The 15,199-nt window shown below is 40.9% G+C and overlaps 1 protein-coding gene across 32 annotated transcripts in view; it reads right to left on the minus strand.

Moving 5' to 3' along the window:
* clasp1a (cytoplasmic linker associated protein 1a) overlaps window positions 1-15,199 on the minus strand; it is a 991,009-nt gene that overhangs the window by 744,344 nt on the left and 231,466 nt on the right. For all 32 annotated transcript variants that reach the window (XR_007935484.1, XM_051930265.1, XM_051930261.1 and 29 more), the window contains 2 exons: window positions 13,199-13,362; window positions 12,529-12,607 (listed from right to left, as the gene is read on the minus strand). Coding sequence is in view for 31 of the 32 variants with exons in the window: in XM_051930265.1 (XP_051786225.1) it covers window positions 12,529-12,607; window positions 13,199-13,362 (243 nt within the window). In the remaining variant the exon portion in view is untranslated. The remainder of the gene's footprint in view (window positions 1-12,528; window positions 12,608-13,198; window positions 13,363-15,199) is intronic.

Consider the following 15,199-nt stretch of genomic DNA (forward strand, 5'->3'; position numbering starts at 1 on the left):
AGGGCGTAAATTAACGATTCATTGACAGTGGTACTTCAGTTTACTGGTCCTTGCAGAGCGGTACTTGTTCAAAAAAGTTTGAAAACCATGGTCCTACTCCACCTCCTGGAGGGCTTCTGTGGCTACAGGCGTTCATTCTCAGCTGTTTCTTAACTAGCGACCAGTCCGCACTGCTAATTCACTTCTTATCCCTTCATTTTAATTAAATCTTATTCTCTTTTTTAAGATCCAGTGCTCTGAATTGATTCATTTTTTTCCGATGAAATGGCCCCCACACAGAAATGAGATGTAAAGTGAGCAACAGATGACCGGTTAAAGCTGGGGCCTCAAACTCCAACCAGTTTCTTAACTAGAAGACGATTCTTGTTGTTCATTAAAGTTGTTATTCAATTCCATGGCTTTCATTCTGACACTTCCACGGCTGCGGATTCTCTTTGTTTTGTTCCTAAGAGCTCCATCAAGATGTTTTGTGGACCTGAGAAGATCAACATTACAGAGACCTTCACCTTTCTTTATTTTCAGCAGGTCATACATTGACTGGTTTTGTGTCTTCTTATTGTTTGGCTGCTAATTAAGGAATGCAGAAATAATTGAGAGGCCTGAGTCTTAAATAGCAAGTCAATTAAAATGAAGGCAAAAGAAGGGAATTAGCAGCAAAAACCGGTCACAGACTAAGAAAACGGTTTGAAGGAAAAACCAGCAGCCACGGGAGTCTCGTTACATCCTTCACCACAATAAATCCTGAAGCAACGTGACCTGCAAATGGCCCGTTTGAGAAATACGGCAAAACAATGTCAATCCCACCTAACTGCATTAAGGGTCATGGGAGGCAGGGGTCTGTCCCAGCAGTGTCAGGTGCAAACCATGAAGTCTGCCACTCGGCCACGCTCACAGACTTATGGAGCCAGTTTGGGATTTCTAACAAGACCAATGTCTTTGGAAGTTATGATTAAGTTCATAATAATTATTATTATTAATTATAATATGTCAAACATGAACAAAGAGTTGAACCCCCAGCTGAAATCTAACGGTCAGGTAGCAATGCAGTGAAACGGTGGACCCCCAAACCCCCCCACACCCTCCATATGTCTTTTCTGTAATCCAATAAATGGAATTCTGCAACGCCATATTTGAAATTGCACGGAAGAATTTGGTGTGTTACTCTTCAAATTGAAAACTCTGAAATGTTATTAATGTAAAATGTAAGCCTTGGAGCTTTCTGAAGGTAAAAATGGCAAAAAAACAAACAAACAAATGATACGCCTGAAATAAAAGATGCAAATCACAAGGGGCTTTACTCACAGAAAAAGCCCTGAAAAGCCTTCTCAGGCTGTTGGTCATAATGATGAATTAGCGCTAACTCATCACCGATACGCCAATGTTCTTATTTAGGGTCCCTCACTGAATTTTGGTTTCTGTTCATTCTGAAAGCTGCTCAGCTGCGCCCCTGCTTTGAATTCTGTCCTGCCATTCAATTTCAGTTTTGGCTCTCCACCTTTAAGCACCGAGGTGGGTCTGCCATGTTCTGTCATGTCCATCGGGAGCTATTTATCAATGGCACCTGATGACCCTGATTCTCTTGATTCACTAACACAATGTCTAACTTGTATCTCAGAATGGATGAATAGTAACTTTCTCAAATTAAATAAACAGAAAACTGAAATCTTAGTGATTGGCAATAATGGATACAATGAGGCTATTAGAAATAAACTGGATGCATTAGGATTAAAAGTCAAAACGGAGGTAAAAAGCTTAGGGGTAACTGTTGACTGTAATCTGAATTTTAAATTGCATATTAATCAGATCACTAGGACAGCATTTTTTCACTTAAGAAACATAGCAAAAGTTAGACCTCTTATATTATCGAAAGATGCAGAGAAATTAGTTCACACGTTTGTTTTCAGTCGACTAGATTACTGTAACGCACTCCTCTCAGGACTACCCAAAAAAGACATAAATCGTTTGCAACTAGTGCAGAATGTAGCTGCTAGAATCCTTACCAGGAAAAGAAAATCTGAACACATCTCTCCAGTTTTGATGTCACTACACTGGTTACCTGTGTCATTAAGAATTGACTTTAAAATTCTGCTTATAGTTTATAAAGCCTTAAATAATCTCGCCCCATCTTATATATCGGAATGTCTGACATCTTAGATTCCAAATCGCAACCTCAGATCCTCAACTGAGTGTCTCCTTAGAATTCCAAGAGCAAATCTTAAAAGAAGTGGTGAGGCGGCCTTCTGCTGTTATGTACCTAAAATCTGGAATAGCCTGCCAGTAGGAATTTGCCAGGCTAATACAATGGAGAACTTAAAAAAAACTGCTAAAAAGCACATTACTCTAACATGGCCTTCTCATAACTTCACTGTAATTTAATCCTGATACTCTGTATATCCAATTTATTATAATAACTATTCATGGTGGCTCTAAACTCCATACTAACTCCTACTCTCTCTTCTGTTTCCTTTTCCGGTGTCCTTTTGGTGGTGGCCTGCGCTGCCACCATCTACTCAAAGCACCGTGATGTTCCAACAATGATGGATGGATTAAAAGCCAGAAGTCTGTATGACCATCACCATCAAGTGACTCCGTGAGAACCCTAACTACAAAGAGGACTATTTCATTTATGTTAGGTAGAATGCCCAGAGGGGACTGGGTGGTCTCGTGGCCTGGAACACCTACAGATTTTATTTTTTTCTCCAGCCTTCTGGAGTTTTTTTTTTGTTTTTTCTGTCCACCCTGGCCATCGGACCTTACTCCTTTCTATGTTAATTAATGTTGTCTTATTTTAATTTCTTATTTTGTCTTTTATCTTTCTTTTCTTCATTATGTAAAGCACTTTGAGCTACTTTTTGTATGAAAATGTGCTATATAAATAAATGTTGTTGTTGTTGTTGTTACTGCTTCATCAAAGCTGGGGCACAAGACACCGCTTAGAAATCACCCACATTTGACTCTTAAGCAGTTAGTAAAATGTTCATTTTGGATATTGCGTGTTTAAGTAAGCACCTTTTGAGAATGACTAGCGTGACTGGCATGTCAGACGTCGCGTGACGAGCGCAGTTTAGGTGTGTTGAAGGTCCTCTCTAGTATTACAGTCCTGGAGCCTATTAACGTCTTAATGCAGCTCTGCATTCAGACTGACAAGACGGTTTATCAGGGTGTGACACCAGAGGTCTAACCTGACAGACAGACATCCAGGACGTCAGGTAAAATTACTAAAAGGTATTTTTAATTCCTTTCTTTTAAAAATATAGTGCCCTCGAAGCAGCACAGCCACCATATGCAGGCAAGTAAATAATCACAATAATCACACACAATTCTCTCCTCCACACCTCCCAGTAAGCTCTGTCTTCTACCTCCAAACTCCGGCTCGGCTTGCTGGGTTTACTGCAGTCCTTTATATAGTCCTTGACCCGGAAGATGGAGGACTTGAGGTTTTCTTCAGCCCGGAAGTACTTCGGGACTTCCGTCCCCGTGACTTTGGAGTACTTCCAGGCTGTGTAGAAAGTACAGACCCCCAGGTCTTCCTACAGCGTCTCCTAGCGGCACCCACCAGGGTTCTGAAGCCGAACTCCAGATCCCAATGGTGCCCTGCGGGAATCTGGGGCACTGCTATGCTGCAGGGAAGCCGCCATCTAGCATCCTGGGGGAGGGCAGTGTCCCAAAGCAGCTGCCTTCCCCTATCCTTGTATTCTTTAGGCATTCCGGCCAGGTTGAGCTGCCGACTGTCCATCAAAAGGGCAACAGTTTATTTGGTCTCCTGCAAAATACAGCAGGACAGTTCATTTTTCTTTCTTTGTCTCCCTTTTCTGATTCACACTTTGAACGTGTGGTACAAGTTAACTTTTATGTCACTGAGCCTGTCAAGGTGTGACACGTATGAGATAACTCGTACCCCGGTGTACTGCCAGCCTGCTGGTGATCTCTGCTGCCGCGTCTCAGTTACAAACTACAGTGCTGCCGTCTAGTGGAGAGACAGAGAAATGTTTTTTGCACGCAACATCTTGTGGAAAATAGTGTTATTATTATAGTGCCTGTCGAAAGACCATTTGGAGCTCTAGGCAGGGTTGATAGATGTCGGCCATCATTGTCCATATTGGGTAGTCAGAGTTATTAAACCTTGAAGACTCCCTTGGTGTCCAAAGCACACACACACAGTGCCCCTTAGTGCATAGACTTTTATCAAAAGGTGGGTTTGACGGTGGTCATCAACAGTAAGCGGGGACAAAACCTGCCGTTATGTTTTAGGTGGACTCTCTTTGCTATAAGGGAAGTTAATTTCATCGATTTGACTGACATTCCTGGCGCTCAAGTGAGCAGCGAGAGGTAAACAATGGCAGAAATGGCATTGACATCTGCCGAGTGATCGAAGCGAATGCATAAATCAAAAATACGCCGTGGATGATGTTTGCATATTATTACTGAACTAGCAAAATACCCGCGCTTCGCAGCGGAGAAGTAGTGTGTTAAAGAGGTTATGTAAACATATATATACATAAACATATATACATATATATATATATATATATATACATATACACATCCACATATATATATACATATATCAACATATATATACACATACAGACACATATATACATATACATATTTGTATATCTACATATATATACACATATATACATATACATACATATCTATCTACATACATACACATCTATCTATCTATCTATCTATCTATCTATCTATCTATCTATCTATCTATCTATCTATCTATCTATCTATATATACACATACATACATACATACATACATATCTATCTATCTATCTATCTATATAGCTGATTACCCAGTGGATTTGCTCACTGAGTGCAAGAGAAAAAAATAAAATGTATGTATAAAATAAGTTTAATTGCCAAATTTATTTTTCCACAAATAAAGGGCACTTACAATAACATAGAAATCAATATAAACAACATTAACATCATTATCATATGAGAATATGAAGTAATATATAAGAAGCACATTGCATATAAATATAAATTATTAAACAGTAAAATGTTCTTCTATAATACGCTACCGTGGCTATTCGTTTGTCTGTCCAGGATTTTAAATCACCTGTAGCTCGCAAACCGTTTCACCTATTGACTTGAAATTTGGTACACATATACTACGTCATGTCTACTATTCGCTTTCCCACACATATGAACAAATATATATATATATATATATATATATATATATATATATATATATATATACACATACATATACACACACATACACATATATACATATACATACATAGTGCGTTGCAACACGGGCTGCGATTGTTACATGGGAGGGAGAGGACAAATCACAGCTTCCCGCTTTGTAATCGGGCTTGTGATTGCTGCTTTGACGGATGCCCAGATCCCACAGTATTTCCCCTTAGGAGAGGCATTAGGCAAGTGTAATTGAATAGCGGTGCTGCAAGTTATTGCTCTTTTTATCTTTATTTTATTTTATTGTAGAGTCAACTCACAGCTGCGCGCACCAGTGTGTGCGTGGCGGATGCGTACGGCTGACGTTTTCATTGTGTACCACCTCCGCTAATCATTCTTGAGGCAGATTGAAGACTTAAGTGCCAGCTTAACTGAAAAATTAAAGAAAACATATTAAGTTTTAAAAAAAATCAGTTTTAACGGGAAAAGATGCCGATGAAAGAAGAGAAGCAGCGGGACGCTAGGGTGAAGAGCTGCTCATTAAGCAGCAAGCGCATCAACCTCTGAGCAAACGAATGGTAAACGTACAGAGAAAGAGGATAAATACTATGAATGGTCATGTCAAGTATATTCTCTCCACGTTATCGTGCAGTGCGCTGTTACTGGTATTTTGATAAAAGAATCCGAATAACGTATAAGAAGCGTATAAATTATTAAACAGTAAAACATTAACATTTAAGAAGTAAAGATACATTGAGTACTACTGTAGTGCTTTCGGGTATAGTACATTTTTTGTTTGCCCATTACATGCATAAATGTATACATTTTTTGGTGTACCTACCCAAGAACACGCGACATGACCCGGCAGTTAAAAATTTATCGCTCCAGCAATTTTAACTCTGTTACAAAGTCATCTAATATGGTATTGCAAACGGCAGCGGGAGCGTTTCTATAAACTCAATTTAAACTTACTGTTTACACCGTGCTTTGAAGATGCATAGTATGCGACACGTGTTTCGCCGTAATTGTGGGCTCATCAGGAGTACACAGTCACTGCACTCCCTTACGGGAATCGATCCTCGGACGTAGAGGCGAAGCCCCTAACGTTGTGCCACGGCGTGAGGTTCGTTCATTTCACAGCATGTAGATCGGGGTAATTACATTGCAGGCATTCGTAGTCTGATTCACAATCTGATTGTATGGGTGGTTACCTACCAGGTAACGCTTGTGGTTGGTGAGCAAGTCAGCTAACTTCTGCCACGGTGCCCTCTTTCAGTTGCGAGAAGCAGATCATACAATGGTTGAAATAGTTTAATATATACAGTGATCCCTCGCTATATCGCGCTTCGCCTTTCGCGGCTTCACTCCATCGCGGATTTTATATGTAAGCATATTTAAATATATATCGCGGATTTTTTGCTGCTTCGCGGGTTTCTGCGGACAATAGGTCTTTTAATTTCTGGTACATGCTTCCTCAGTTGGTTTGCCCAGTTGATTTCATACAAGGGACGCTATTGGCAGATGGCTGAGAAGCTATCCAGCTTACTTTCTCTCTCTCTCTCTCTCTCTTGCGCTGACGTAGGGGGGTGTGAGCAGGGGGGCTGTGTGCAGCTGCTTCCTGAAGGACATGCTGCACGGAGCTTCGCATACTTAAAAGCTCAAAGGGCACGTATTGATTTTTTTTATCTGTCTCTATCTCTCTCTCTCTTCCTGCTCCTGACAGAGGGGGTGTGAGCTGCCGCCTTCAACAGCTTTGTACCGGCGGTCCTTCGCATACTTAAAAGCCAAAAAGCCCTATTGATTTTTTTTTTGACTGCTTGCTTTGCACTCCTTTGAAAAGGAAGATATGTTTGCATTCTTTTAATTGTGAGACAGAACTGTCATCTCTGTCTTGTCATGGAGCACAGTTTAAACTTTTGAAAAAGAGACAAATGTTTGTTTGCAGTGTTTGAATAACGTTCCTGTCTCTCTACAACCTCCTGTGTTTCTGCGCAAATCTGTGACCCAAGCATGACATTCTAAAAATAACCATATAAACATATGGTTTCTACTTCGCGGATTTTCCTATTTCGCGGGTGGCTCTGGAACGCAACCCCCGCGATGGAGGAGGGATTACTGTATAGCAAAATCACCGTGCTTCGCAGGGGCGAATATGGTATTGCAAACGGCAGCGTTTCTATAAACTTAATTTAAAGTTACGGTTTATACCGTGCTTTGTTTCATATTCTTTTCCTACCTTATCAATTGTGTAATGTGTTTTTTGAAGAGGTTTGATTCATGGAAGTGATCACTCCTGCTGCGTTCAGTCACTTCACGTGAGCCACTGTCTTGTGTGATGTTGCGATGTCCACGGGTTTATTTAATGTTAGCTAAGACCCGGCAGTTAAAAGTTTCTCGCTACAGCAATTTTAACTCTGTTACAAAGTGATGCAAACTCTCGTTTATACCTCGTGTCTTCTCATTAAAGTTGTATCTCGCGAATATGGCACTGCAAACGGCAGCGGGAGCGTTTCTATAAAGTTAAGGTTACGGTTTACACCGTGCTTTTTTATACGTCGTGTCTTCTCATTAAACTTGTATCTCGCGAATATGGCATTGCAAACGGCAGCGGGAGCGTTTCTATAAAGTTAAGGTTACGGTTTACACCGTGCTTTTTTATACCTCGTGTCTTCTCATTAAACTTGTATCTCACGAATATGGTATTGCAAACGGCAGCGGGAGCGTTTCTATAAAGTTAATTTAGACTTACGGTTTACACCGTGCTTTTTTATACCTCGTGTCTTATGAAGATGCTTGTATGCGTCACTCACTCGCTTCTTATTGTTTCGCTGCCTTGTCAATTGTGTAATGAATGTTTTCTTCTGCGCTCTTTGGGGCTCCTCCTTCTTTTCTACGTACTGAGTTCACAGTCAGTTCACGTGATTACGTGGGAGGCGTGATGACGCGACACGCAACTCAGTCTCCTACGGCCATCTTGCTGCCTACCATTACAGTATATGGACAAAAAAGAGGTTCCAGTTATGACCATTACGCGTATAATTTTGAAATGAAAACTGCCTAACTTTTGTAAGTAAGCTGTAAGGAATGAGCCTGCCAAATTTCAGCCTTCCACCTACACGGGAAGTTGGAGAATTAGTGATGAGTGAGTCAGTCAGTCAGTGAGTGAGTGAGTCAGTCAGTCAGTCAGTCAGTGAGGGCTTTGCCTTTTATTATTATAGATAATAATTAGGGTTAGGGTTAATGGGGCGGTCCACTCCGAGCGCCAGCTATTTAGGGGCGTCCAAACTACGGTAGTTTCCTTTTTTTTTTTGTTTCTTGAGGGGGCGCAAAAAAAATTTTTTCAGCTTTGAGGCGTCAAATTTTTCACCGCCCCGGGCAACATGATCTCCAGCTACGCCACTGATATATAGATATTAATTTAATACACAAATTTGACAATAAATTTTCATTTTTTATTATAAGTATACATTTATTATAAGTATACATACATAAAAACTATACTATATTTACTTTTATGCAATCTTAATAATTATTATAACATAATGACTGATTAATGTAATACCTGCGCTTGTTTCAATGAACACAAAAGTTTTATATTCGGCTCAATATTTGACAGCACAAACCAAAGTTCTTGGTCAAAATCTTTTAAGCATGACCGCTTATCATTTTTAATTAACACAAGAGTTGAAAAACTTTGCTCACATGAATATGTCGTCGAAAATGGAAGTAGTGTTAGGATGGCCTTGTCGGAAATGCGAGGATATTCTTTCTTAACGGAAATCCAGAAAACATCTAATGGAACTTCGGCGAAGTTTTAACGTCCCGTCATTACTTAATTCTATAAATTCCTCTCGAATTTCCAGTGACAGTGCTTCCATAGAATTTATTGCATTGGTTGTGAAAGGATTTCGAATCCAATCGTATTGTTCCGTATTAATAGAATAAAAATAGTGATCAAATTTCTGCTGAAGCATACTTAAATGTTGTTGGGCCAAATCCACAATTAATTGCTTGTTTTCAGTCGTACTATGGTTGGTCCTTTGGTACATTTCTAAACATCCTTTTTGCAACTCTTCCTGCCAAAGTTCGAGTTTTTTTTTGAACCCCTGTAATTTATCGGAGCACGTCAATATATTCTCATTCCGTCCTTGCATTTTTTTATTAAGTTCATTCAGATGCTCGAATATATCAGCCATGTATGCAAGTTTGGCTATCCAGTAATCATCATCGAGGCGCTGGTATAGTTCGGGCATATTTTGATCTAAAAGAAACTCACGCACCTCGTAGCGAAGTTCAAACAATCTAGCCAAAACTTTACCTCGGGATAGCCAACGAAGTTCAGTATAAAACAATAAGGATTCATATTCGGCTCCCATTTCGCAAATTTAGGGCTCTCGATTTAATTATGTTTATGATTTTAATGCATTCATTCATCGTGTTCAAAAGTTCCTCTGGCAAATTCTTGACCATCAATGCTTCTCGATGTATGCAGCCGTGTGTAATTTGTATTATCGGATTTTTTTGTTTTACACAAGAGACAAAACCTTTTTTAGGTTAGGTTAGGTTAGGTTTCTTTATTTAGTCATGTTTACACAGGAAAACATGAAATTTGCCTTCTCAGTTGCATCTAATAACAGGTAACAGACAGAATGAAATAAAACAGACAAATAGAAATAAGAAAGGTTAAGGTAAGGCAGTTAGATAAAACATATTTATACCAAAAAAAAAAAAAAAAAAAAGGTTACAGGATATATATCAAAACCTTAAACATTATCTCCGATATTTCTTATTGAAAAGTCGTATGGCACTAGGAAGAAAGGAGTTTCTGGAGCGATTTGTGTGGGTTTTCAAAGCGACTATCCTTCCTGATTTACTGAAGTTTAGTTCTACATGTAATGGATGTCTGTCATCAGTTGAGATGATTTCCAGTTTCTTTAGCGTTGCCCTCTGACACACACACACTAGTCACATCATCTACATCAGCCCCAATAACTTTAGCTGCATACTTCGTAATCTGCTGGAGCTTTTTTGAGTTTTGGTTTGTCAGACTATTAAACCAGGCAATGAAACTGAAAGTGATCACAGACTGGATCATACTGCGATAGAAGGACAACATGAGGTCCTTGTCTACTTTAAATAGTTTGAGTTTATGGAGGAGAAATAAGCGCTGGTTGCACTTAGAAAATAATTTTTTTGTATCTGTATTCCAGTTAAGATTGTTATCTAGGTAAGTTCCTAAGTATTTATATTCATTCACTATTTCTACCTCCTCTCCCAGAACTACAATAGGTGAACATACAGATTTCTGTCTCTTAAACTCAAATATCATTTCTTTGGTCTTTTTTACATTCAGAGTGAGAGAGTTTTTACTGCACCAGTTTACCATCCAGTCCACTTGATTTAGATGGTGGCTTTCATCCTCCCCAGATATGCGTCCTATGATCATGGTGTCATCCGCATACTTAATAATGGAGCAGTGGTCATTGTTCTGTCTCAGGTCACTTGTGTACAGAGTAAACAGTAATGGTGATAAGACACACACCCCTGTGGACTTTCTGTGTATGAATGAAGAGCTTTTGAAAAATTGTGCTGAACTTTAACTGTCTGTGAACGATTTAAGAGAAAGTTCTGAATCCATAGTATGATAAATGGGTTTACATTCGTACTGTTTAATTTCCAATCAGTATATGAGGCTGTATAGTATTGAACGCTGAAGAAAAATGCAATGACTACCTGTCATTGCCGCAGCGCCATCCGTGCAAATAGCAATGCAATTCCTCCATTGAATATTATATATTTTGAAGAAATCATCGGCTACTCGGAAATTTCCTTCACCGGTAGTTCGCTCTGGAACCTCGTTACAAAATAAATAATGTTCTTTAATAAAGTCCTCGTCAACGAAACGTACAATAGCTATCAGTTGTGCTTTATTTTTAATATCGGTTGATTCGTCGATTTGAAGCGCAAATATTTCAGCCAATATCAGTTTTCTAATCAGTGTTCCTAAAATATCGCTTGACATGTCGTGAATACGTCTTTTAACAGTATCGGCAGACAACGAAACTTCATTCACTTCCTTAACTTCATTGGGCCCAAGCATAAGTCGAACAATTTCCATGCATGCTGGTTTAATAAGTGTTTCGCCGATAGTATGTGGTCTTTTCTGACGTGCAATTAATTTTGCAACATGGTAGCTAGCTTCTAAGGCTTTTTCAGAAACCATAACGGCCGATTTCATAAATTGCTTCTGTTTTTGATTTTGTTCTTGTTTGTCTTTTTTGGCGTAACTGGGATGGTTTGAATTTAGCTGGCGATTTAGTTTACTGGGTGCCATTGCCTCGTTTGATAGCTGATTGCCGCAAATGATGCATTGTGGCTTTGGAGCCATTTCGTCACCACACCACGAGAATCCATATCGAATGTAGTCTTCGTTGTACTTCCTTTTCACAATCTTCTTTGTTTTTTTTGCAACACTTGTGCTGGGTTCTTCATCATCTGTACGTGAAGACGAATCTTTTCCACGTAAAAATTTATCCATATTTAAAGGGGTATAAAACTAAATATGAATCACACGAAGAACATTAACCATACACAATTCAGCAACACAACTAATAGTAATGAATGATAACTAGTGTCGCAAGATGAGTGAATGCGACGTAGCACGACTAATACGTCAGCTTGAATTGAATCTAGGTAACGGCACGGAGAGCTCTGCCTATCGAAGCATACTACGCAGTTCTCTGGCGACTACGTGGGGCCTATGTCGTAGACGACAGGCGCCAGGCGATGGGATTTATTATTTCAGAGAAATGACACATAAAATTATGAAACCTTTAAAAGGCTATTTACGCGAATATTTCATTGCACGTATCCTCGTTATTGTGTTTCTAAGGAAGACCGTTGAAATATTATTTAGTTAGAAAATTGTCTTATTTGACCGCGTCACACCTGTATCGGCTCAAAGCACACCAGTGTGCCGTGGCACACCGGTTGCAGAGCACTGCCTTAGATAACGGCACCCCTTACCGAATGTCTATGTCATCTAATGGATTGGCCAGCTCTGCATCAATAGGTAGTCCTTAGTTATGAAGGTTTGCTGCAAGATGAATATTTTGATGATAGTGACACTGATCAAGATAGTGACAATCAATTGGATGTCACCAGTGAGGCAAAATCTTTGGTTACCATGATGTGCCAGCGTGTGTGTTTGTCTTCTGTGATTGTGAATCAAGGTCTGAATCTTTACCAGCAGGCCACTTATTAGGGGGGCATCTCCAAGGCCAGTAGTCGACTCTTATGTTTGTGTCACAATTCCTGTCCATCGAACAAACAGTCTTCCTGATACGAAATCTCTGCTCCATACCTTTAGGTTTGGGGTCTGCGTCTGGTCCACTATGAACCTCATCAGAATGTTGAACTGCTGGTCGAACGGGAAGGAATCCCTGTACACAAACAAACAAACAAACAAACAAATAAAGACACATTCACTGTCATTTTAGACAAACCAGTCACATAGTGCTTGCTGTGAAGAAGTGTTTGCCCCTTCCTGATTTCTTTTCTTTTATATTTATGGTCTCTTCTTATGGAAAAAGATGATCCGCGGTTACAACTCCTAAAAGGAGCAGCCAACAGAAGAAGAAGATTTATGGTCTCTTCTGGAATTTTCTTTTATGCTGGCATTGTGTGTTTGCTGAATGTGTCGGCAGGCGAGTTGACCCTTTTGGTTAAGTGGGGTCTTAAATCAGTGACTGTCACCAATCCTGGCCCTGATTCATTAACTGACTCTGATTTAAGTGGGTTCATCTCCCCGGGCATCATGCATTTTCTACACAGTGCCAGTGGCTTTTGGGTAACTTTGTAAACTAGATTAATTCAAAAAGTTTAAAAAACGTGCACTTTGTTCCCTCAGGTTCCCTTTATCTACCGTTTTTGGACGTTGCCAACAATGTGCAATAACAGATGAAATCAGAAAGGGGGGCAAATCCTTTTTCACAGCGCCATCCCTCGGGTAATGGACGACTCGATGAACTGACCTGGTGATGTCCAGTGCCTTTTGAACCTTGGCTTGAACTGAGCCTAGCAAATCGGCCCCCATCTTTTTCAGGAGCTGAGTCAGTAAGACAAACAGCCAGTCTTGCAAGTCGTCCTTGTGGATCGTGATGAAGTCAACCAGCGTCTCCAAAAACATGCTGAACACCTGATGGCGAGGAAAGACAAAGTCACGACACGTGTGGCACTCCGGCCAGGGCAGTGCAGTTGGAAATGTTCAACATTCTACTTCTAAAATAAAGCGACACACACTTCTTATTGAGCAGAAACAAACGTAATAAAAACACGTAAACATCCATCCATCCATCCACTTTCCAACCCGCTGAATCCGAACACAGGGTCATGGGGGTCTGCTGGAGCCAATCCCAGCCAACACAGGGCACAAGGCAGGAACCAGTCCCGGGCAGGGTGCTAACCCACTGCAGAACATGCTTATTATTCACACTCAGAATGCATTAACATCAACCTTTGTGGTGTCAACTCCATCTGTCACAGGCCAGTGTCTTCATGACCTTTAACCCTTCATGAATTTAATGTGATTGTCTGAGTTTTTAGGGTGGTCCCCCTCATTGAATCGTGCGTAATCATCAATGCTGCCTTGTTGGGGTTGGGGGCTGAGAATCCCACTCAAACACCAGAGCATTCGCTCAATCAGACGCGGTCTTCACCGCTTTTCCTCCTTGGTAATCGAGGACGATCGTCAGATCAGGGGTTGCGGAGGTCGATCAGGATTGGCCGCAATGCTGCAGCTGTGAATCGAGGGTGATTCCTGGAGTTCTTGGCAGGGGGAATTAAAAAAAACAAAATGTAGAGCAGCACCCCAGTGGCAAACACACGCACACCTACACAGGGCAGAATCCTGACCACCCAACCTTCAACGGAGAAATCAAAACGTAAGTGCAGTTTGAACACGTGGTGGTAACCAGAAAAAAGAGGAGCTGATGCAGCCAAACACACTTGCAATGGCTTATGGGTAGTTCAGACGCACACAGCACAGCTCTCTGCCATCAGTCTAGGGAGCCAATGTGACGTGAATGCAGATGCTCTGCGGTGGGATGGCACCACTGGTGAACAACACACCGCTGTGAGATTTCTGAGGGAGTGAAACCTGCAGGAGTTCATCAAAGGATGTTGGCTCAGTAGAGACGTGAAAAGAGCAACTCAACAAAATGTTTATGAGCGGGCAGACGGGATCAGTGAGCCTAACCCTAACGCCAAGTCATCCCGACTGCAAATCCACAGCTGAGATCCAGATGTGCAGCACCAGCCGACAACGTCATCCGTCGCTCTTCTCTGATGAAGACATTCACCGTGTTGATGTTGGCTTGTGTGCGCGTGATGCTGATGGTCGACCAGCTCAAGTTTCATTGGCTTCACTTGCTCTTCCCACTCATAAAGTTCTCGTTGAGTCAGTCCTGCTGTTTTCCCTTCCGCACTGAGTTGACGTCCTTCGATGAATTTCAGCACCTTTCACTCCCTCTGCCCAAATGTTGGTACTGTCCCGGTTCGTTTGACTTTGGCCCAGTACAGATGTGAAAACAGCAGCTCAATGAAACGTTTATGAGTGGGCAGAAAGGACGTTGGCTTGTGGCAGATCAGTTCCCCTAATTTCTTTACACAAATTGATAAGATTAAATTAGTAGAGTTTTTTGGATTATTAGAGAACAGTTTGAAAAGGTCTTGCAGAAGACTATGAACATTTGATAGAATAAGAATCCCCTAGAAAATAATTTTGTTATAAATGAAACAAGTATAACCATGCGTGCCGCAAGGCTCTGATCCCCTACCCTAACCCTAACCCTAATGCCTAACGCCAAGTCATCCCGACTGCAAATCCATAGCTGAGATCCAAAGGTGCAGCAACAGCAGACAACGTCACCTGTCGCTCTTCTCTGATGAAGACATTCGCCGTGTCGATGTCGGCTTGTGTGCGCGTGATGCTGATGGTCGACCAGCTCGAGTTTCATCGGCTCCACTTGCTCTTC

This window comes from Erpetoichthys calabaricus, chromosome 8, assembly GCF_900747795.2.
Source record: "Erpetoichthys calabaricus chromosome 8, fErpCal1.3, whole genome shotgun sequence".
Classification (NCBI taxonomy): domain Eukaryota; kingdom Metazoa; phylum Chordata; class Cladistia; order Polypteriformes; family Polypteridae; genus Erpetoichthys; species Erpetoichthys calabaricus.